This window comes from Hyaena hyaena, unplaced genomic scaffold (genome assembly GCF_003009895.1).
Source record: "Hyaena hyaena isolate Hyena2069 unplaced genomic scaffold, ASM300989v1 scaffold_213, whole genome shotgun sequence".
NCBI lineage: Eukaryota > Metazoa > Chordata > Mammalia > Carnivora > Hyaenidae > Hyaena > Hyaena hyaena.
In genome coordinates this window covers 530,031-552,638 of record NW_024080843.1, presented here as the reverse complement: position 1 = coordinate 552,638, position 22,608 = coordinate 530,031, and the positions used below count along the sequence as shown (strand labels likewise).

Here is a 22,608-nt window from a genome sequence, read left to right as displayed (position 1 = left end):
ATTTGCCTGTGAGCTCTGGTGGTGTGGTGGGTGGGGTTGCGTGTGTGGCTGTCTACGTGCCTGAGACTGGTTATTCGTGTTTGCTTATACTCTGGGGGGCGAGAGCATCTGCCTCAAAAGCTGGGGCTGGGTAGTGGGGATGCAGACCGGCTCCACTGGCCTCACCCTGCAAGTATACGGATTGCCCTTTCTGGAACACTCAAACGAATCATTTCATCCCTGAGGCCCTGCAGACCTTGACGTCACGAGGTGGGGGTGGGGGCGCAGTCCCGCTTCTGGCCTGGCCGCCAGCGATAAGAACCCTTGGGAAGAATTCACCGCTTCTTTTAATACAGTAATTATTTTTCTGCCTTCTGTGGGTGGGGGCGGCTCCTGCCCAGAGTGCCGGCATCCCTCCCTTCAGGAAGATGCCCAGGGATGGCAAGTTTGCAGGCTAACTTCCTAGGCTAACCCTAAGCCAGAAAGAGAACTGGCAAAGGAAGCAGGGTCCTCTGAGGAAGGCTAATTTCACCTCCCAAGACCAGAGAGGAGACCCGAATTATTGGATTGATCTCTAGAGTCTAAAACGGGAACTTCTTGCCTTCCCTACCACCTGACTCTGTTGGACTGTAAGAACAGTAATAGCCACCAATTAGTCCCTTTTGTGTAATTGGCTTTGTATTCCTCTTTTGCCGGGTAAAGATGTATTATCCCTGTTTTATAAATAGAACACGAATGTATCCTCCATTCCTCCCTTCTCTGACCCTAGAGGGGCCCATCACTCTGGGGATCCCAAATCGCCCCTGTAGTTACCCACAGCCACGTCAATGCGCAGCCCCTGGCATCGGGACGTACTAAGAGGTTGATTACTAACGATGAGCTTTGGCACCAAACAGGGGCAAACGGCCTTTTAAAAGTAAAGGACGGAGGGGAGAGGCAAGTGGAGGGCAGGCCTGGAGGAAAACAGTCTCTGATTTGGGAGGTTTGGGGCCTAGAACCATCCCTGGGGTCACGAGGTCAAGGCGGAGCCGGCCAGCGCCGAGGTGCAGGAGGCAGAGGGCTCCAGGGAAGCGAGAGGGCCCACAGCACCTCGGGAGACATTGCAGGCTTGCGCGACCGTCCGGGGCTAAGGGAGGAAACCGGGCCGTGCTGGCAGGGTCCTGACGGAGAAAACTCGAGCGCTGCGCAGCACCGTCGCAGGGAGCCCCGTGGGGGCCTCGGCTAGGGCCACGGTGACGTCAGGTCCCCGGCCGGCGCCTGCCCGCCTCGGCTTCCATCTGCCCCGCGCAGCAGCTCGGGCGCGGGCCGGGCGGGCTCCCCAGCGCAGCCGGGCGGGAGGCCCCGCGCCGCGCCCCGCACCGCAGCCCGGGGAGCAAGGCGAACGGCAGTTCAAAGCGCCGAAATCTTTACTAACAACGCACACTTCATTCTGTGCGTGCGGGTGGACGAGGGTAATGAAATGAGCGACTCCTCGAAGCTTTAAAATCACCTGCCACTTCTTTGCAAAGTAGAGCAAGCATCTCAAGTCCAAAAGCCCAGAAGCAGAAAATATCTTTGCGTCCTGAAGTGAGAGGACGTTTTATTTGCTTTTGAACAGAAACTGAATACACCACTCAAGGGATCAGAAATATGACCATTACACCGAAGTATAAAATAAAATCCCTTTAGACCTGCTTGCAGAAAGAGAGCTCTCTGCCATGGGAAATTGTGGCCTTGTCTTAGTAATCCATTCTCCCAGAGAAGTCTCATAGTTGAAATAAGAAAGTCAAGTCCATTATTTCCTAAAAGCTACAGAAGCAACACATAAACACTGAAAACAAGAACTGTAAAACTGGACAGCATTATGAGAAGGTAGAGTGGTTACAGGTCTCCCTGGGTGATATCAGAGGCAGGTTTCCTGGGAAGTTTTTTTTAATAGAAAATGACTATGAAAGACACGAAACTAATTCTCTGGTTTGGGCAATTTCTCTGTTTTTGGAAAGCTCCTTCCACAGCTGCTTACTCTAGAACTCCAGAGGCTGTGTCCCTTTGGATTTTATCCATACTTTCACAGTCCAGTTCTCAAGTCTTTCTCTCCCTTCTTCTGTCTGTAAGGGATCTACCTCATAGATGAGGTCCCTAAAGAAATCCAGCCAACCATCTTCCAACTTCAGTCAAAAAAAAAAAAAAAAAAAAAAAAAAGCCAAGGAAAGAAATAAATCAACCCTCATTCTCAATCTCACTTGTGGCTGTCCAAAGCAGTCTGTACTCTGAAAGCAAGAAAAAGTAGCATAAAAAATGGAGTGAGATGCAAATTATTTTAAGGCAGTGATGGGGGGAGGGATGTGGTGGAAAGTGTTGGAGAAGTGTTAATTCAAGTCTCTGCGAAAGCTCATGGCAAAGGAAACTCCTTCCATGAAGCAAAATAGGAGGGCCTGTTTTGCAAAATTCTCCAAGAGCAAGAAATAAAGGGAGAAGGGTATAAAAAACTCTTTTCGTTACAATAAATAAATAAATAAATAAATAAATAAATAAGCAGTGCCAGCTAGCAGGCGACCAAGCCCCAGTCAAACTTCAATCCCAGAGCAGTTAGCTATAAACTGTTAGCAGTTGAAAAGTAAACCTGTGCACACAAAGGGACTGTTTAATTTTCTTCTTGTAAGGGTTCTAAATGAAGACCCAATCACTGTGCAGTTAAGCGGTATTTCTTGTTCCCCTAAGGCGCTGATCAGTTCTTTTTAATGTGAGAAAACTGGCGACTCAAAACCCGTCAATGGAGCTCCCACAACAAAAGTTCTGAAAAGCTGAATGAATTGGGTTTGTAATTACTGCATCCCGTCCCCTCCACCCCTTGCAGCTTATCTCTTATTCATTCACCTTATATTATTGTCAAGGAATCTTACTCTCAAAATCATTCCCTTACCATTTTACCCAGGGCCACGGAGGAACTTATGACAGAGCAGAAATGGAATACTTGCCTGGTCCCCCCTCACCCCACTACACCTGGAAGTGTTCAAGTCAATAGATGGGGAGGGAAGGAGGGACTATCTCATACCCCAATTTACTCTGAGTGTACTAGAATTCCGAGTACTCAGCCTATGGAGACTTCCATTTTAAAACCCGAATTTTACTGGCAAACAGCAGTGTGTGCCCTTTCTAAATTCAGAACCTGCCTGAGTCTCTGAAATCCTGTGACACCTCCACTTAGAAAAGGCAAAGGTTATAAATAATTCCCCTTCCCTCTCTCCCCAAACTGCAAGGCCCCAAAAGACCTTGCCAGGCATGATGTAGAAGCTAAGATAACTTACTATGTTCTTGTTTCTTTGTTTTAAATCAAAACCAGCAAATGAGATAGAAAAAGAAACTATAATCCCCCCCAACTCTCAGCCCAGGAAAAGGTTTTATGAAAAAGTCAGCTTTAGAATGCCAGGGCTCTGTGTGTATTTCAATCCAAGGCATAGCTGATGGAGAAGATTCTCCTGAGATTTCCTACTGTAAGAATGTGTCGGTTCTAGAAGTAAGTACAGCTATTACAACCAAATCTAGTAGCAGACTAAATAATTAATTGAAGCGTTGCTCTTTGACCCTGGAAAAGTCCAGTAGGGACACGTTTATAGTAATAATACCTCCGAATGAGCCCTTGTCAAATATTCATTTAGTGGTTAATGTGAGCCATTTTCCCCTGGGACTGTCTGTAATACCAGCTTCCCAGCATTGGCAAGAAACCTTGCTAATCTACTACAGCTCAGCAAAATATTTTAACGCTCTTTATTTAAAGTGGGGGCGGGGAGTGCGGGGAGAGAAAAAAATTGCAGAGGGAACAAACTATAATCTCATCCTTCTACACATTTCCATTCCATGTATAAGGTTAACAAAACATTAAATTCACCCCTTTGACTGGAAATTGGATGGTTTTAGTGAACAGAATAATATCTCAAGGCAGAAACTGAACATTCAACAACTAACTTCAGCACTGAGAGAAAACCATCTCTGGGCAAGTTTATTGGTTTATCCCCTTCTTGGAAATCATATTATAACTAAAATATTGTATGTTCAATATTAATCTAGTCGTGAAACTACACATCTTGGGGAATCATTTAATCCAATCAAATAAATGATGATGAAATAGATATCACTTTCGTCAAATGCAGTTTATCAGAAGAATATATTTACGAACAAAATAATTTGGCTTTCAGGGAGTTAGGGGATATGGAGGAATAGGAGGGAAAATGGGACTTCTCTTGTTTTAGGCAGAAAGTGACAATCACTCAAAACTAGTTCAACTTCCTACAATTGCTCACTTCCCTCTTGCAAAATATTTGAACCTGAGCATTTTGCCAAAAAGTTGTTCCTTTTTTTAGTCTGATCCTGTGAGTTCTTTTTTTATTCATTTATTATTATTTTTTTTAAGGGAGCCTAGTGCAGTGCAGTTACTCTGAACCCAATACGTATTTCTAGTATATCCCTATTTTTTCAAATATATACACTCCATATAGTTGATTGGCTCACATTCCGAGAATATCCTCCCCACCCCCCAGCAAGATCATTTGGATCTTTATTCAAAGTTTCTTTTATTCGTATGTGTGAGCAAGAACTGGCGAATGTGCTCATTACCACGTGAATAATCCGTATATGCATTACAATGGCTGGCCAGGCCGGGGGAAATTCTTTTAGAGTCTCTGCATTAATTAGGGGGGGAAATGCCTCGCTTAGAATTGGGAACTGGCATAATAATCGTCCTTTACCCTAAAATTAGGATTTTAAGAAAAGAAATAAAAACCAGTACACACCTAAAATAAAACCATCCATATGCAATAAAAATACAGAAAATATGAGGATATCTCCAGCTGAAACCAGAACTAACATCAGCAACACCACGAGAAAGAAATACTTTTCTTGGAAAACGCGAAAGTGCAAACGAACGGGTAGAGCTAACTTAGGGGCTGCAGCCGGTATTTGATTCAAGGGTGGAAGGCGCTGCCGGATTCCAACTTCTCCAAAGTTGTAGCAAGTTGACACAACAAGCCCTTGAAATATGGGTAGCAAACCCCCGCTCTTAAGTATGCCTGACTCGTGGTTCCTGGTCCCCTTTGGTGGGGGAAGATGAGCGAGGTAAGCAGTAAATAGGGAAGAAAAGTCCCTGAGTCAGTCTTACAGATTCTCAGGCTGCGCCAAAGCGCGGGTCGGTTGTGATGTAGAAACATCGCTAATTCAAAGACCGTGGCGATCCCCCAACTTTTCCGCTCCCACTGTGGACAACTAGAGTCTTTCTTTACCTTTCCTAGGGCAAAAGAAAACAACAAATCCAATCTTGTTTCCCCACCCCTTTCCCCTCCCCCTACTTCTCTACTACTGTAGTAAAACATGGTTAACAGATCAAAAGCATAATCATCTCCAAATGTGATTAGCCCGGACAAAGTAAAATATCTACCTCAGAGTTGACTGTTTTCTTCTTTAATATGGCTGTTGCCTGGCTTCTCATTTGCTTGTTATCAGCTGCAGAGATATCCGATTTTGGACTACAGGCTTGGACCCGCGCTGCCAATTTAACAAATGGAATTCGTGGAGGGAGAGAGAGGAAAAAAGAAAATAAATAATAATAATAATAATAGTTAATAAATAGCCGTGATAAGTCGGGGGGGGGCGGTTTGTAAGATGCTCTTTGCTTTCCTTCTCCCTAAACAGGAGAATGTAGAGGAGAAAGTTTATAAAGTCAAGGAACAAAGAAAGCAAACCACTTGTTTTCCTCTCAAACAATAGCAGGGCTGAAGTAATCCAAACACCCACCCAGCAGATGAGCACTTTGCATGTCTAGTTTGCAATTATTCCGATACAAGAAGCATCATTTCCCCCTATAACCAGGTTTCCAAAGGGCCATTGTGCACTGAAGAAAACGAAAACAAAACCAGCCAACCTGGTTCTGATTTGGCTCACTATCCCGTCTGCTGAGCCACATGAAAAATTTCAGAATTGACTCCTTATTTCTGGCAACAAGTGGCATAAATCAGTTTTAAGTATAAGTCCCCATCATGCTTGTTCATGCTGCTTAGAAAAGGAGGGGGTGGATTCACAATATAGGTCTCTAGTTTCTATTTTAGAAATGACACAAGCATTTCAATTTTTTGAAAGTACTTATTCAGTTAATCATTCAGACATTTACTTGTTGCAGTTACCATTACACATGCTACTGGACTAGAATATCAAGGTTTTAAGTATTTTGCTTTCTTGGCTGAGCACAGTATATACCCCGAGGAGTTATGTATAATCAGTGTTATCCAAATAAATGAAAGACTCAAGCGTAATTTCAGTGTCCATATTTCAAAAATTTATTTATCTCAAACTGTGCATAATGGAGTAAAAACTTAAGTTGAAAATGTACCTGTTATAAGGATGGTATTAGTTCAAATATATACATGGATTCTCGGCAGACTGATCCAAATAATACAGAGCCGAATCTTTAAAATACAACTACGGAAAATAAAGGGGGGGAAAAACCTTAAAATATCACAATAAATTTACAGAAATATTACAAACCATAAGAAAATATTTCAAACACAGTAATTTCATGTTGTTGTTGTTGTTTTTATCTGAACAAAATGGAAAGTTGGGAAACAAAAGCTATTATAAATTACCAACGATGTCAACCTGTATGGCCATTTTTGCTTTAACAGTAAGTTAAAAAAAATTTAGTACAATCTAAAACTTTTGCCCCTTTAAAGAAGACCACGGAGATGGTTTTGCCAGTACTTATTCTAATTTTTTCCTTTTGTACAATTTTTAAACAATTAAAATGTCCAAATCTGAATAATTTTCTTCTTTCCACGTTTGCAACTGTCCTAAATTTCAGCTGCAGAATCAAAATTCAGCAAGAAGCCTCTCCTCGAAAAATATTGGCAAATTCTCAGCTTATAAACAATGGACATTTTGATTGCCATGTTTACCTCGATAAATACTGTACAAAAGTTGCTTGCAAATATTAAAACATTTTTTTCGTCGCTTGGAGACTAGCTCTAAATATTATTGGTAAAGACTTTTGCAAACTTTCTGCAAAGCTCCTACCGTATCACTAGAACTTTTAAAAAGTTTTGCGTAGTTTTCTTTCCTCCAGATCTATACAAGGTCCATTCCCTCGCCCTCCCCACCCCACCCCCCCTGGGTTTCCTCTGTACAAAAATAGTCCCCCCCAAAAGAAGTCCAGGATCTCTCATAAAAGTTTTCTCGTCGGCATCGCGGTTTTTGCGTGAGTGTGGATGGGATTGGTGTTGTCTTTTGCAGCTGTCATTTGCTGCGGGTGATGACTATTTTTTTTTTTTTTTTTGAGCGTACCAGGTTTTTTTCTCCATGCTGTTTCTTACTCTCCTCCCATTTCCCCTCGTTCTTCTTTGAAAATTCCTCCCCCCCTCTAGTTCACCGTCCGGCCCTCACATGTGCGAGAGGGGCAGTGTGCCGTTAATGGCCGTGCCGGGCACCGGGCCGCTCTGGTAGTGCTGGGACATGTGAAGTCTGCTGGGGGCGGCGGGCTCCGGCACCTCGGCGCCGGGGAGGTACATGCTGATCATGTCCCGGAGGTCCCCGGCCTGGCAGGGCGCCCTGGAATGGGAGGAAGAGGTAACCACGGGGGGGCTGGAACTGGCCTCGGACTTGACCACCGAGCCCATGGAGCCGAGCGCCATGCCAGGGGTGCCCTGCTGCGAGTACGACATGCTGTAGGTGGGCGAGCCGTTCATGTAGGTCTGCGAGCTGGTCATGGAGTTGTACTGCAGGGCGCTCACGTCGTAGCGGTGCATGGGCTGCATCTGCGCCGCGCCGTGCGCGTTGAGGCCCGGGTGCTGCGGGTAGCCCAGCTGGTCCTGCATCATGCTGTAGCTGCCGTTGCTCCAGCCGTTCATGTGCGCGTAGCTGTCCATGCGCTGGTTCACGCCCGCGCCCAGGCCGGCGCCCACCCCGACCCCGCTCGCCATGCTGTTGCCGCCCGGAGCCAGCAGCCCTCCGGGCAGTGTGTACTTATCCTTCTTCATGAGCGTCTTGGTTTTCCGCCGGGGCCGGTATTTATAATCCGGGTGCTCCTTCATGTGCAGTGCTCGCAGCCGCTTGGCCTCGTCGATGAACGGCCGCTTCTCCGTCTCCGACAAAAGTTTCCACTCAGCGCCCAGGCGCTTGCTGATCTCCGAGTTGTGCATCTTGGGGTTCTCCTGGGCCATCTTGCGCCGCTGCCCGCGGGACCACACCATGAAGGCGTTCATGGGCCGCTTGACGCGGTCCGGGCTGTTCTTCTGGTTGCCGCCCGCCGCAGCCGCGGTGGAGTTGCCGCCGCCGCCGCCGCCGCCGCCGCCGCCCCCCGAAGTTTGCTGCGGGCCCGGCGGCTTCAGCTCCGTCTCCATCATGTTGTACATGCGGGCGCTGTGCGCGGGCCCGGCCCGCCGGCGGCCGCCGACCCTCGGCCCGGCCGGGACTTTGGGGGGCCCGCGGGCGGGGGGGAGAGGAGGAGGGGAGGCGGGCGGGGTCGTCGGGAGCGCAGGGCTCCGCGAGAAAAATCAGGCGAAGAATAATTTGGGGGAAGAAAAGAGAGAGAGAGAAGCAAACTGGAATCAGGATCAAAAAAAGCGCTTCCCTCCTCTTCTGGCCGATCTTGCCGCCGCCGATGATTGTTATTATTATTTTTTGGAAAGGCTTAAGCCTGGGGCTCAAACTTCTCTCCCTTTCTTTCTCTCTCCTCTTCTTTCTCTCAGTCCTAGTCTTAAAGAGGCAGCAAACTACTTTCCCCCTTTTGCAAACACTCTCTTCTCTGCCTTGACAACTCCTGATACTTTTTTGAACAAGTTAATAGACAACCATCCATGTGACGGGGGCTGTCAGGGAATAAATGGGTTTCCAGCGACCAATCAGCGCGCGGCGGCTCCTCCACTCGAGCCCAGCCTCACCGCCGGGTTTTGCATGAAAGGGGGCGGGGCCTGCCGCGCCACAGGCCGCGCGGGGGAGGCAGGGGGAGGAGGGGGAAGAGGGAGGGGGAGGCGGCTCCCACAGCCAGCCTGCCAGCCACTGAGAAACCTTTGTATCCCCTCTCGCAGCAACAGGTCACACCGCACGCCTTTTCGAAGGAAGTGGGTAAACAGCACTAAGACGACGATTTTTTTTTCTTCTTCTTCTTCTTCTTCAAACTTAATATTGATTTACTTTTTGCTGCGGGCCGCTGCAGTGAGGAAGGGGTGCGAGGAGCCGCTGAGGTGTGGGGGTGGGGCAGGGCCGAGGGGGTGGCTCAGGGCGACTGTCCTACTAGTATTTCAGGAAACAGGCGGCGCAGGAGTTGGTGTGGCATTGTTGTCCGGCTCCTCCGCATGCTCCCCCCCCCCGTCCCCTCACCCCCCCCCCCCGCCGCCTCCCAGCTCCAGCCTCCCGGGTGCTTCTGCCCAGCATCGCTCTTCCCCTCGCCCCTCTTCCTCCACAGGTGCCCGCACTAGTGCGCCCCGTTCTCACACTGCCCCGGCCAGAAGTTAGGAGGCGGGAAGGCCTGTGCTCCAATGCCTCCTAGCTGCCGCGCACGTTGCTCTGTTTTAAGCCCAAGTCCTGTTTAGGGCTCTGCGGCCGGCTCTGCACTTGAGGGGAGGCCGGGCCTGGTGAAGCGGTGGCGGCGCGCTCTCCCCTGCCCAGCTCGACTCCGGCCAGGACACTGAGGCTTGGCCCCTGACCCCCAGCCTCATCGCCCAGCGCCTTTCCCCATGCAGTCCATGCAAAGGGGATGCCCCACTCTCGTCCTCTCCCCCCAGTCTCCTCTGGAGCCTCCCCTACAGTCGGATTCCATTGGGCGCGTTTCGGAAGGAGGCTGGGGGTACGAGAGAGAGCAGCAGAGGGGCCTTCAGAAGTGCAGACTGTGGAGCGGCGTCGCGTCAACGTCCGGGCGTCCCTCGGCGGAGTACGGAGGCGGCCCTGGGGCCCCGCGCGCGCGCTCCCTCCCACGCAGAGTTCCCAGGCCCCGGGCAGCGCCAGCCTTGCCGTTCCCCCTGGTGACTGATACTGTGGTGGCCTCTCTGCCCGGGCCGCCGGGTCTGGGCCGCCGTCAGGAGGGGGCTCCGGGCCTGGGAGGCGGGTGTGGTGCTCTCCGCGCACAGGTGCAGGCCGTGCAGGCAGGAGGCAGGCCGCCAGGCCTGGGGACAGGGGGGACCCCGGCGCGGCCGGGGCTGGAGGAGGCTGCGTGGAGGCGGGGGTAGGGGGCTCAGGAATCCTGCCCGCCCAGGACCCAAGAGGGTAATTTTAGCCGCTCTCCCATTGTCCCGACTTAAAGATTTCAATAGGTAGGCGCTCAATGCGGAGAGCAATGGCAGCACGTCCGTTACAAATAGGTAGTTTTGTTTCTCTTGTTGTCGCTACACGGAGTCAAACAAAGCCCCGTCTAAGTTTCCTTCCACTCTCTTGTTGGGATCTTTGTGGCTAAAATGCACTTGACTACAAAGGGGGGGGGGGGGTTGGGTAAAAAAAAAAAAACCTGATGCCATTTCTTTTTTATAAAGGGCTTAAACCGTGAGGGTTACTTATTTTCTTTCTTCTGTAACACTCTCTCCGCCCCCCTCCTTCCCTGATCTATATACCCTTACTCACCCTAAGAAAATGTACTGAATAGTATCTGTCGGCCACGTTCCATTTATTATCTTTACAAAACTTTGCATTGTTTTGTCCCTCACTAACCTTCTTCCCATAACCATCCACTAGCCCCACTCCAATTTCTCCAATCCCTGCCCTCCGGGACTTTTCTGTCCGTGTCAAACTCGAAATGGGCATGCTCACTGGAAAGCCAGAAAAGTTGAGAAAAAGAATCCTGTAGACTTTTCTTTATAAATCATTATTTCCAATCAACCTCCCCTCCCCCAACAGTTTCTTCTTTTTCTCCTAAGTTATGGTTTGTTTTAGTTCTTGGGAACCCAGGAAGGGTGAGACTGGCCTTCTCGAAACGGATAAATATATGGCACTCTTTAAAACAAAGTAATGTCTTCTGTGTATTCGAGGTGTAATATTAAGCTAAACACGCACATGGAGATTAGGAAGAGAAAAGGTTAGAGGCTCAGAAGACAACACCGCAGCCACTAGGCTTTTCAGTGAGTCTGGTTTCAGGGATGTAGCTGGTTCGCCCCCTACTGGTGAATTTGCTTTTCCAAGACTACAGTTTTGCTTTTACCTTTAAAAGAAGGTGTTTGGAAATAATTAAAGAAAAAAAAATGAGGGGAAAGGGAAGAAGATCCGCTAATTACACATAATCTAAACAAAAGAAAAGTTAACATATCATATAAGCTATGGAACCAAATCATAAGAATCAGATTTAATTTGCTTAACTTAGAAATGTACATACATCCTCCGGATAAGTAGGAGGTTAAACCATGGGAAAAAATAGGTACAAATTATGAGATTCAACATATGAATGAATTATGATTGTCCAGATGCTACGAAGGTCAGACCAAGCATTCACTTTGTGATTGTGTATGCATTGGTCTGCGCTTAGTAGCATTATTCTGAAAACTTTAAAAAAGCTTATGGATAATTAAGTTTGGAGGAAAAGAAAAACAAACAAACAAACAAACAAACAAGGGATTGGTGTGGATAATGGTGGTGTATATGTATAAAATGAATATTAATAATGGACAGTTACAGAAGTAAATGTTTTTAATCTCCTTCTCTCTCAAGGGGTAGTAGTAAGAGGCACAAATATCTCCTTGGGATGATATATAAAAGCTTTTATACATTCTCAGATGCATATGTTTGTGCCTGAACTCTGTAATAATGCATTTAAGAGGTTAAAGGGGCTGGCTAGGTCTTTTGTTAATTGCTTTTATCATATAAATAAGCTATGGAAATACATTACAATTGTGTTATCATTGGTTGCATTTATTTACAGCTTTATTTTAATTAAGCCTGCTGTACTTATCAAGGCAATAAACTAACTGTGGCTGGCATTTATGCATAATAATGTGCTATGAAAATAAGATTAAAGAAGATGGTGATAGCAGAAACAATTTTCTCATTAGATTTTTTAGAACATATGCATTAAAAAAAATCAGATCACCGGCCACTCTATTTCAATTCAGCACCATCACTGGCCCCTAAATATAATAATAACTATAATAATCACAATAGATGGTAGAAACAGCACTGTTTTAGGCTTATAACAGATGGCTACAGTACTAATAACAATACACCATTGACTACTAGGGTATCAAAATAAGACTTGGAAGAGGGTGCTTCATCCCTCAAGAATTTAAAAATGTTGCCATTGGCACAATTTATGAAGATTTAAAGCGCTTAATCTAAAGGAAGTATAATATTTCCCTTTCATGGGCAGCAAAAAGCTGTCTACTTTTAGAGCGAGATTAGAAATTAAGAATAAAATGCATAACTCCTAGGATATTCTGATTTAATTTTGTTTTACTATAGGCCCCAGCCCCAAACCCTTAACTGATTAAGTGTAGCTCAGTTTTATCTTTTGCACTGATATTTCTCTCGTAAACTCCCCCTCATCCCTCCTCAAGTATTATATCTGAAGCCAACTAACAATTTTGTGGAGATAGGGGACTGTAGACTTATTTTTTCTTCTTAGTGGCAAATAGAGGTTTAACTTGCAGTAATTAGGTGAGAACTAGCCAAGCATCTTACTATTATGATGCTTGTTAAAAAACGCTTCTTTTCTGCATCTGCATTTGAGTGTGTTCCCCTCCTCTCTTAATCTTCTTATGGAAATGAAGGCAAACGGCAGGGAACCTGCAGAGTCTTGGAGAATGTCCTTGTTAACTGGAATTTCTCAGCATTGCTAATTAGCAGAGTTTGACGACCACCAGTATTGGGGGGAAGCTCTGTTTAACCACTCACAAACCATTCCGAGGAAGAGCAGACTAATTTTATTTTGTAATTAAAATCTGAAAAGGGCCCTATTTGACAGTTAGGGCTATGAGAGTTTTATCTCCCCGTGAAATAATTACTGCCTTGATAACTCAATTTTCTGAAAAATGTCAACTGTGGGCTCCAAAAGTTTTAATTTCATTACGTAAGGAAAAAAAGAGAGAAAAATAGAAGAAAATGTACAGAAAGGCTTTCTAATTCTGGAAGTAGTTAAATATATTAGAAGCCAGATTTGGCCAAATGAAGGGCTTTTTTCTCCCTTATTTGTTATGTTTCCTCTGGATCCTAACCTTCCAGCCTTCCCCACTGAAAGCGACCATAGCAGTGACCAGACTGCAGGGAAAGAGATCATACCAGTAGTGTGGTAAGAGGCATATAAACTAAAAAGAAAAGTACGGCAACCGAAGAAAAGTTTGTGATTTTAAAAGCCAAAAATACAGGAGAATTCCAACATGTAGGACAATGCTGGTGCGATCTGGTAAGATGAGATTTTATTGATATTTATCCCTTAACTCAAGAAAACTGAGAATTACGGAGTCAGGAGACTGGTATAAGCCAATTTAAAAAATGTTTCCTTCTTCCTCCCAAATTGCAAAAAATCTTCCTTCAGTCACTCCAAATTGGAGTGTGCCACAAGACTTCCAGAATGATCAACACTTGATTCTTAAGATATATGAAACAAACACAGATCAATCATGAAGGTAAAGAAAGGCATTAGAAAATTTCTTTTCTTTACAAAAGCATCATGTATTTTCCAAAAATAATAACTAAGTCAGAAAAAGTTAGGACATTGAAACTAAGAGCAAAAAATTAGAATAGAACTGCGCTGTTATCACACTTCACTTGCTTTAGACCGTGAAACATTCCTCATGAGATCCTAGAGGGGATACTGGAATTTTTATAAACAATTTTCAAATGAGAGAAACTCTTCCATCTGCATTTCCTCCATTTTCTTCCTATTGCCAAACTTGTCAGATTTTGGAAGTATGAAAAATTATTGACAGGAACTATAAATACATGTTTCTAGATGATACAAAGAGCAAGCACATATCTCTATCCCTTTTTTATTTACTAAGACATAGGTATGCATATGGATGCATGGTAGATTGGCAATTTAAAGTTGCTTAATTATATTTTTTTCTTCTTGTCTGTCCCTTCAGCACCTTGCCTTTAATTTCCAGAAGTGGTATTACACATAACAAATGAACAAGGGGATAACAAATGCTATTTCAGTCCAGACCCAATTTCACCAAATAATTTCACTCAAGAGCTGTAAGGACCCTTGAAACCTAAGGAATGCAGAGCTGCTCTGAATCCAGCTCCTTTTTATACTCACTCTCTTTCATCTGAATCCCACTGATGAAATAAATACATTTTAAAAAGAATTCAGGGATATAAAGAAAACCAAATATATTTCTCCCTTACTTCAAATTATAGCAACAGAAGTAATATATAATCACTTGTGTACATCCTCAGAGCTGTATATAATAGTCATCATATTGCTTAGAGTACTTCATGTATATGTACCTTCTACATACATCCCAGCTCAAATATTTTCTGGAAAAAAGGATTCCCGTTTCACGATTTCATTTCCATTTCTGAATTGTCAAGTAGTTTTAACACAAGATCTGTCTCTGCACTGCAGCTGTTGTCCAGGGAAAAATGCAGTGTGCCCATTAAATGATCTAATTATTTTAAATAGAAATTCCCTTAAAAAAAAAAAAAAGACAAACTGAGAATTTAAAGAGACTGCTACCAGTGTTTTTCAGTTACATTCAGACAAAAAAAATGAAACTATGATTTTGATTTTAAAAACCAGAAGACAGGAATGAAAAACAAAAACAAAACCAAGCAAACAGATCACCAGGAACTGCAAGTGGCCCAACAAATCCATGGCCCTTTCACTCCTCTAAGTCATTGCTTGGGAGTCTAAATACATATCTCTCTGACTGACCATGCTATCTTGCACAATTAATCATATCAAAGGAACAGGGTTTCCTTAGAATCCTAATTTTCCATTGACTAGGATTGTTACCCTGATTTTAGGAAAAAGACAGTCACCATTTTAAATTCTTTGACTGTGATAATTTCATTTAGTTGTGACCACAACTTTTGTGGGGAAAACAAACTAAAGTTTCCTTAAGATTCCTCTGGACCATATTAAATGGTGCATGAATGACAACCACAGTGCATGCCAAGCTACACACTCACTGCACCGGCAATCCACCAAGAAGGGAGAACGCCTCTCCCTTAGTCTGGCTCCTTCCAAACTCCTGAAATGGGATTTGTCTTCTTTCTTCCAGAGATCTCATCCTGTGCACTGCTTCTGTGTTACCTTCAAGCCCCCTTTGTAGAAGTACAACCAGACATAACACAAACTCAAAAAGTGACAACACTCAAGTATGTCAGAAGGCAGAGGTGTTTGGCACCTCAAAAAGCAAGTTGGGGAAAGAAATTAGATATATCTAACGTGTATGAGGGACAGGAATACTATCAAAGGAAAAGGAAGAAAGTCTTTCACCTCTTCGTATGAAAAGAAGCTGAAAGCAAATCATTAAAAAAAATAATCACCTACAGTCACCATCAGCCCTAAACAAAACGACTCCCCACTTTTTCTCTGAGTTGCAGGGGTGGCTAGCCCTGGAAAGTGCTCTAAGTCAAAGTGTACACCCATCCTGGGCAGCCTGGTGTGCTCAAGCCTCCCACTGACATCTGGAGCCCTCTCTGGAAAGCTCTTCTGGCCTCAAAAGAAATGCCTGAGAAGTCTGCCTTCCCAGGGGCCCACTTCTGCTCACTGCCTATTGCCCCCTTTCCAGCCCGGCTCAGATGGACTTGGGCTTCCAAACCCATCCCAATGGAATTCTCAGATGGCTAGCCTGATAATCTTTAAAGCCTCCTTCGGAGCTGGTGCTCTGACTTTTATCTCCCCTCCCAACCTTCTTCCCTTTTTTGTAGGCTCTCCCCATTCCTCTTCTCTCCTGCCCCAGCCCCCTCCTTAATTTGAAGATCATTGACATGATAGGCTGTAATGAGTCCTTTAGAAACTGTTATGATCTACAGTGACAGTCTCTGCACCTAATTCACAGATTATTGACAAGCACCGTGGGCTCAGTGGTGTCAAGTTGTACTTGTGGTTTCAACACCCTTCAGCAACCCACGTAGCAGCTGGGCCTTGGATTAGGATCCACAGTCTGGCAGCGTTTATCTGCCAGTTGAGTGGTAGAGAGATGAGTATCTGTCAATATCTCAGCTCCTTCAAGCCTCGCTGGGCTTTCTCCCTGGGGCCTTCGTCCGTCTCCCGGCTGGGCCAAGGGAACTAAAGGTTCTTCAAAGTTTAAAAACAAAGTAAAAGAGCAAACTTAATAAATGAAGGCTTATCCTTGAATCTTGGTCTTACTAATGAGTCATCTGCCCCACCCCCAAATAGTTACCAAACTCCGAGCCGCATACACTGGCTTTCATAATGAGGCTTGGGTTCAGCAAGAACGGTTTGAGGTATGGTGGGGAGAGAGGACTGAGGACTTGGCACGGAGTCAGTGGGCTCAAGCAAAACTGGCCCATTCTCCGGGATCGCCCCCAGAATCGGGCAAGACTGACTACTTATAAAGCAGGGCGCTCAGCCAAGAGGCGCGGGTTCAGGCCCGGCCGCTGGAACAAGAGACCCCAAATGCCCGTTCCTCCCCTAAAAGGCGCTTTGCTGCTGCAGAGAAATGCAGCCCGTTGCCAGCCGTTGCGGTTTTGCCTGCTTCTGAAGAGCCAGTCACTCCCTGCCCCCTCCCCAGTCCCCAAAGATGGAAGGGCTGCCTTCCTGCTGGCCACCGTGGGGCGTGGGATTCCGGCAAGGGCTGAGGCCGCCTGAAGCCAGAGAAATGACACTGCGCCGGGAAAGCTGGGTGGCTTTCCCAGGCCTAGGCCACCCACTTATTTAGTCCTCTCTCCTAAACTGGGGGTTGCGCTTTCACCTTGGGCCCTGGGAAGTTGGGACCCCCCCCAACTGCCCACCTGCAGCCAAGTGTGGCTCTTCCCCCTGGCTTCTCCCCACAGGTTGGGACCCCCCGGTGTGTGTGTTGGGGGGGGGGGCGGTACCGGGTCGAAATCTCCCGGCCTCTGGTTTTGCAAATTCTGCCTCACTTCCCCAAACAGCAGGCATATATCCCCTTTCGCGGGTCGCCTCCAAGACTCAGCTGCCTTTGGCCTTCCCACGCCACTGTCGGCCTTGGACCGCGGCTGTCACACACCGTTTGGTACTTGACGAGCTTGGCGCTCGTTCCAAAACTGGCCCGGCCTAATATTTCTGTAATGGGGACTTTGTGTTTGTTTGTTTTTGTTTTTTGGTTAAGCAAAGGGCGGGAGTGCCTGTCGCAGGGAATCCCGCTTGCCCGTTATTTCGATAGGATTCCAGATAAAAATTGATCAAAGCCTTGATTCTTTTCCTGCCACTGTATCCGAAGTCATTTACTGAGAAACACAAGCCCAGATTCGATTCTGGAATCAGATGGAGAAGGCCTCTCTCATCGCCCTGAACAGCAATTCCCCTGAAAACACAATCTCGGATCCGCTGATTTGGGGAGGTGAGAGGAATAAACCTAAGGTCAACATAAACAACTTGCGTGGCCACAATATTAAATATTTTAAAAAGTAATTCTGTGATGAAAATTAATCTGGTTTCCTCCAATAGGCAGATTTTTAAAAAGCAAGCCCTAGACGTCTAAAAGTTAAAATTTTAAGTACATCCCTGAAGATTGAAATCATAAAGCCTTATTGGGATCACTTGTTCATTTAGCACTCGAATTGTTTTCAAGACCTTTTCAAACACCTAAGCAAACCCATACTTTCCCATTATTTTACTTTCAGAAGATATGTCATTTTTATAGCTTATCTTTCTGAAAGAATTCGAAGTGTACTTTTACCCTTACTTGCTCACCAAAGAAAAAGTCAAAGCTCTTTCTTATGTAGACAGGTACTTTTGGAAATGTAAAATATCCCTCTTCGCCCTAGGATAATTTGGATTCCTGGTCCAGGAAAATGCTGAATTTCAAAAGAAAATACTCTTTACCATTGGCACACCTTTCCTGAAATCCTACGGCTGAGATGCTGAGATAAAAGAAGAAAGGTGTCAGGCACCTGTTTCTTAAACAATATCTGGAATTTAACCGCTAGCCCGGAAAGGAAAAGTTTGATCAAGATTGGTTTGGGGGATGGGAAACATTCAAAGCAGAGACTGGCCTCTTAATTACACTCTGGAAATAAACAAATAAAAACGAGCAAGTTATTTCGTTTAGTCAGGGACTCAGTTACAATTCTTGAAGGACCTCGGAGGGCATTCAAGATGCTGCTGGCAACGTCAAAACAGCAAGCAGTAGCCTCTCACGTTTTATTTTTGTAAATGTGTACAGAACGGGAGAAGTAATTTGCTTGGTTCTCCACTCCCACAGAAGAAAGTTCTCTTTGTTTTACATCATGCTTCTCCACCTGTTTTACTATCTCAGAATCTGAAAAGAGTCCCAAACCCAAACGGGGAGAGGGGGTGGCTGGAATGTGAGGAAGAGGAATAGGTTAGTCTTCATTTTTGATTGGATTGAAATTGTGTTAACTCCTCTTTATTTTTTATTGAATTAAATTATATTCTCTCTCAAGAATATAAAAACTTGTTTCCTCGCTCCATTTCCTTTTTGGAGGGTAATAAAGAGTTTTATCTAACCCCAGAGCAAGGTTCTGGCGATTTCCAGGACTGGCGCTGTGCATCTCCTACTGTGTCCAACAGGGGGCGCTGGTCACGAACCTGCGCGGCGGCTCAGCGCCGCTTCACATCTGAGCCGAGTTCCAGCCCCGGAAGGCGAGAGCCGCTCGCGGGGTCGAGTACAGAGCTTTAGTCTTCGTGGATAAAAAGAGATTAAAGGCTAAATTCTTTTTTGGGTGTGTGTGTGTGTGTGGGGGGGTTATCAATTTTAACCAACTACGAAAATGTAGAGCTTTTATCCTTTGATGTTCTTATAAAGAAACTCCTATCGGTTGAGGAATTACACGGTTTCTGAGCCAACACTGCAGCTACAGTGTGGGGGAAATTATTTAATTAAAAATATATTTTTCCATCTGTTCACATGATCTTTTCAGAAGTACTTAAAAAGCTGACACTGATCCCTTTGGCCTGTTAACCCTGCCCTAAGTTTCAAATACTTCAGCTATTTCGAAGGCCCTTCCATTAATTTGAAGGGGAAAAATAAAAGAGACCCAAATATTTAAATCCCCCCCCCCAAACATTTACTGTTCTGCATCCTGCTTTTTTTTTCTTTAAATAGGGCCTTTTGTGTGATTGACATATTTCACACTGCCGATTCTGCAAAGCCAGGTATAAATGACAAGAAGGGGCTCTAAAAAAAAAAAAAAAAGCTGATGTTGGACTACATAACACCCATGTATAAGATGAAATCTAAATAATATTGTAATCCACCCACCCCCACCCTAACTTACAAAAAAAAAGCCTTCACCTGTATTTAAATAGCGTGTCTTTAATTACAGCAGTTGGGGATGCATGAGGCTGAAATGAAATTAGCAGTCATTACCAGTCCTTTAACTCTGTGGTGCTTTTGATCAGCACTAAATTAGCTTTCCAGTCCTAACAAAGACTCTACAGCAAGCAGTGGGCTGTAAATAAGACAGCGCGACCTGCCCTCAACACCTTTTCTCTTGTCAATCATAGCTCTATCATTCAGCCCAAGATTAACCTTTATCTACCAAATTTAAAAAAAAAAAAAGAACGAAAGAAAGAAGAAAAAGAGAAAAGAAAAAGGAGGCGGGAAGGAAAGCCCCCTGACCACCACATGTAGCAATAACAGGGGTTCCTAAGAGGCCCCCTTAAATTGTGTTCTAATGAGCCTGTGTCAGAATCTGCAATTTCCAAATCATCCCTCCCTACCTCAGCCCCCAAGACTTCTCCAACATATTAGAAGAGTCAGAATGCTGTTCAGGTAGGAGAGGAATCCCTTTCTCCGAATTACTAATTGGGTTTGGGCCACCCTCCTTGAAGTCAATCTGCTATTACCTTCTCCTCTTCTATTAGACCAACAAAATTTTGGGAGAGGAGGGGATGTTTGGGGAGAAAACGTTGATAATTTTAAGGCATATACATAAGTTTCTGGGATGAAAACAATCAATTCACTCCACTAATAGTATCTAGTTTCTAAGCCTGCGAGGAAAACCACCAACAGCAACAACAAAAACCCAGCTGCTTTTCCTAGTACTGAATTAGGAAAGTAAAACATTGGTTCCGATTGCCATTAGAGGGCGCCGGAGAGCAAGCCCCGTCACCTCTCGCACAACTTCCCACCGAAGCCCTCCTAGCTTCCAGCTCCGCCATGCTCTGTGATTCCTCCCCTCAGGTAATATTTCCTGCTTCTCCTGTTGTCTTGTATCTCTAGCCCCCTCAATGTCAATCTCTCATAAAGAATGAGGTATCGCCGTGTCGTCTTTCTTCTCTTTTTTCACACCCCCTCCCCAACCACCACCAAAATAGTACGACGCCAGATGAAAGAGTAGCAACCCCTTAATGACATGTACCTTTGGGCTCAAATCACTCTTTGCATTCTGTGTGACCTTGGTCTGGAGAAGGTTATTTATTTATTTATTATTTATTTATTTTTGGGAGGGATGAGATGCTAGCATTTGACATTTTTAAGATGGAAGCCTGAGTTTTTCATTTCTGCATTTCTCTCTGGGGGCTCACGGGTTTCTTTATTTTCAAAGGAAAAAGAAACACACACACCCTCGCCGGGCAACTGATTATGTTCAGCACTAGAACTGTTCAGAAGAGAATAAAATAATGTCTTCATCTCTGCATTTGTTAAAGAAATCCCAATGAGCATTTCATTCCAAAAGTTAACGCTTTCAGACTTAAATCTGCCTGTGTTAAATGACTGTTACACAGGGTGTATTTCCAGATCTCTTAAAGGTCAATAAAAAAAAATAGAATGAGAGGGGAAGAAAGTGAGTTGGGGGGGTGGGCGGAGAGGAGTGAGCTAGCAGTGAATGTCAAAGTTGGGTTGCAAGCTACTTACATGTCCATGCCAGATCAGGGTGTTGTCTTGTAGCAGTTTGATTGGCAGGTAAAAAAGCGAAAGAACGTGAGGGCTCCCTGAGCCTCTTGTCAGCCCAAGCTTGATCACTTCTCACCGGACAGAACGAGTTGAAGGAGCCTGCAATTCCCCTCTCGTCCTCCATCCAAGGCACCGTGAATCCATTTCGGCTTTTCTTCCCCCCAGTCTCTCCATCAGCCTCCTGCCTTCACCCGCTTCGCCTTGCACCAGTCTCCAAGACCTAGCCTATAGCTTTGCCACTGCAGTCCCCTGCAACAAGAAAAATCGTTTATGGCTTAAAACCCCAAATGGCTGATTTTTTAAAAGAGAGAGAGAGAGAGGGAGAGGGAGAGAGGGAGAGAGAGAGAGAGGGTGAGGGGGAGAGAGGGGGAGCGAGAAGAATGCACCCAGAGAACAACAAAAAAGTCAGTTATCCTAACACTGCTCTATCCCCCCACCGTACAGAAGAAGAATAAAAAAAAAAAGCTTTATGTTTTTTCAGTGGGTATTCAAAGATAATTTGATGCCATTGTTTCTGCTACAGATGGTTCTTTTAAATACAATAACACGGCTCTTTGTGCAGGCTACCCACAATAAAAATCGAAAGCGTTCCCCTGAATAACCATTTTGTTCTCTCTTGTATGGGGCCAACAAAAGATGCCGTGAGGTAATGGGTTCTGTTTATTGAAGCCATAGAATAGGGGTTTGATAAAGATTTTTTTAAAGCAGAAGACCTTGCAAGGTCGGGCTGATCTCTTCATATTTTTTTATTAAAATATTTGTCCAATAGATTATTTCTTGGTACAGCTGCAGGTTTCCTCCTCAGTTTTTAATCAGCCTAAACATCTGTCTCTTTGAGGAGGCTTAAAAAAATCCCTGCAATTGTATCAATGGTGCAGTAACCTTATCAAGTCCCGAGTTTTTAGGCTGAGTGCAGGCAAAGGCAATGGGAGTTTCAATTCTGTTTGGTCCTGATGGGGTGAAATGGAGGGTTGAGGGAGAGGAGACACAACAACCCCAGACAGAGTGCCTGAAGAAAACGAGGCTTTCCTCCCACCCCCCACTCCCCTGTGGACCGTGTACAACTTGCATGAGTCAGACACACACATCACCGAGGACTCCAGGCATCTCTCCTGATCTCTGCAAGCGTCCACCGGAGCTTGTGTGTTGGACGGGGGCTAGGCATGTTTTCTTACCATGCTTGTCTTCTCATCTTAGATCTCCAACCCTGAAACCTAGCATCGGAGCCCAGGGGGAGGAGTGGAAGAGCGAAAGGCTAGTCTCTAGCACCCAAAGGGTCCCTTTCTTGGCTCCCTTTCATTCACTGTTAGCTAGCTTTGACTCCTTGATTGCTATCTTGCCAGGGGACTGGTGGCCACAGCCTGCCTCTTATAGCATCCCATCCCCTCAGGCTTACCGGGCTTCCTCCTCAGTTCCACACAGAGCATCTGCTTCCCCCCCGCCCCCGGGGTGGGGAAGCCCTGCCACCTAGACCTAGCTGTGGTCAGTAGCAATTTTGAGAGAGCCTTGAACCCTTAGGCAATGAGGCACTGCAGGGGGAGATGGCTGGGTTTGTCTACTTTCCTATAGGAATTCATGCCAGGGCTCTCCAGGCCTCCAATAGTCCAGAGTGAGAGTAATCCACTTCCATGACTTGTGCTTTCTGTGTCGTCACCGTGGCAAGATAATAGTCTGGGAA

General features: G+C 45.4%; 1 protein-coding gene and 1 long non-coding RNA gene across 2 annotated transcripts in view; both read right to left on the bottom strand.

Annotated features, from left to right (window-relative positions):
• The window catches only part of LOC120238536, a 42,778-nt gene extending 21,524 nt beyond the window's left edge, over window positions 1–21,254 (bottom strand). The window contains exons 1-2 of the long non-coding RNA XR_005530247.1: window positions 20,892–21,254; window positions 5,390–5,496 (exon numbers count right to left, since the gene is read on the bottom strand). This is a non-coding gene — a long non-coding RNA (uncharacterized LOC120238536). The remainder of the gene's footprint in view (window positions 1–5,389; window positions 5,497–20,891) is intronic.
• On the bottom strand, window positions 7,258–8,364 carry SOX2 (SRY-box transcription factor 2). Its single transcript, XM_039242313.1, has one exon. The coding sequence runs from the start codon at window positions 8,349–8,351 to the stop codon at window positions 7,380–7,382; it is 972 nt and encodes a 323-aa protein (XP_039098244.1). The 5' UTR covers window positions 8,352–8,364; the 3' UTR covers window positions 7,258–7,379.
• Window positions 21,255–22,608: the final 1,354 nt, after the last annotated feature.

What these genes read in the sequence shown, in the direction of transcription:
- SOX2 (XM_039242313.1), bottom strand. Translation starts at nt 8,351, where the DNA reads ATGTACAACATGATGGAGACGGAGCTGAAGCCGCCGGGCCCGCAGCAA.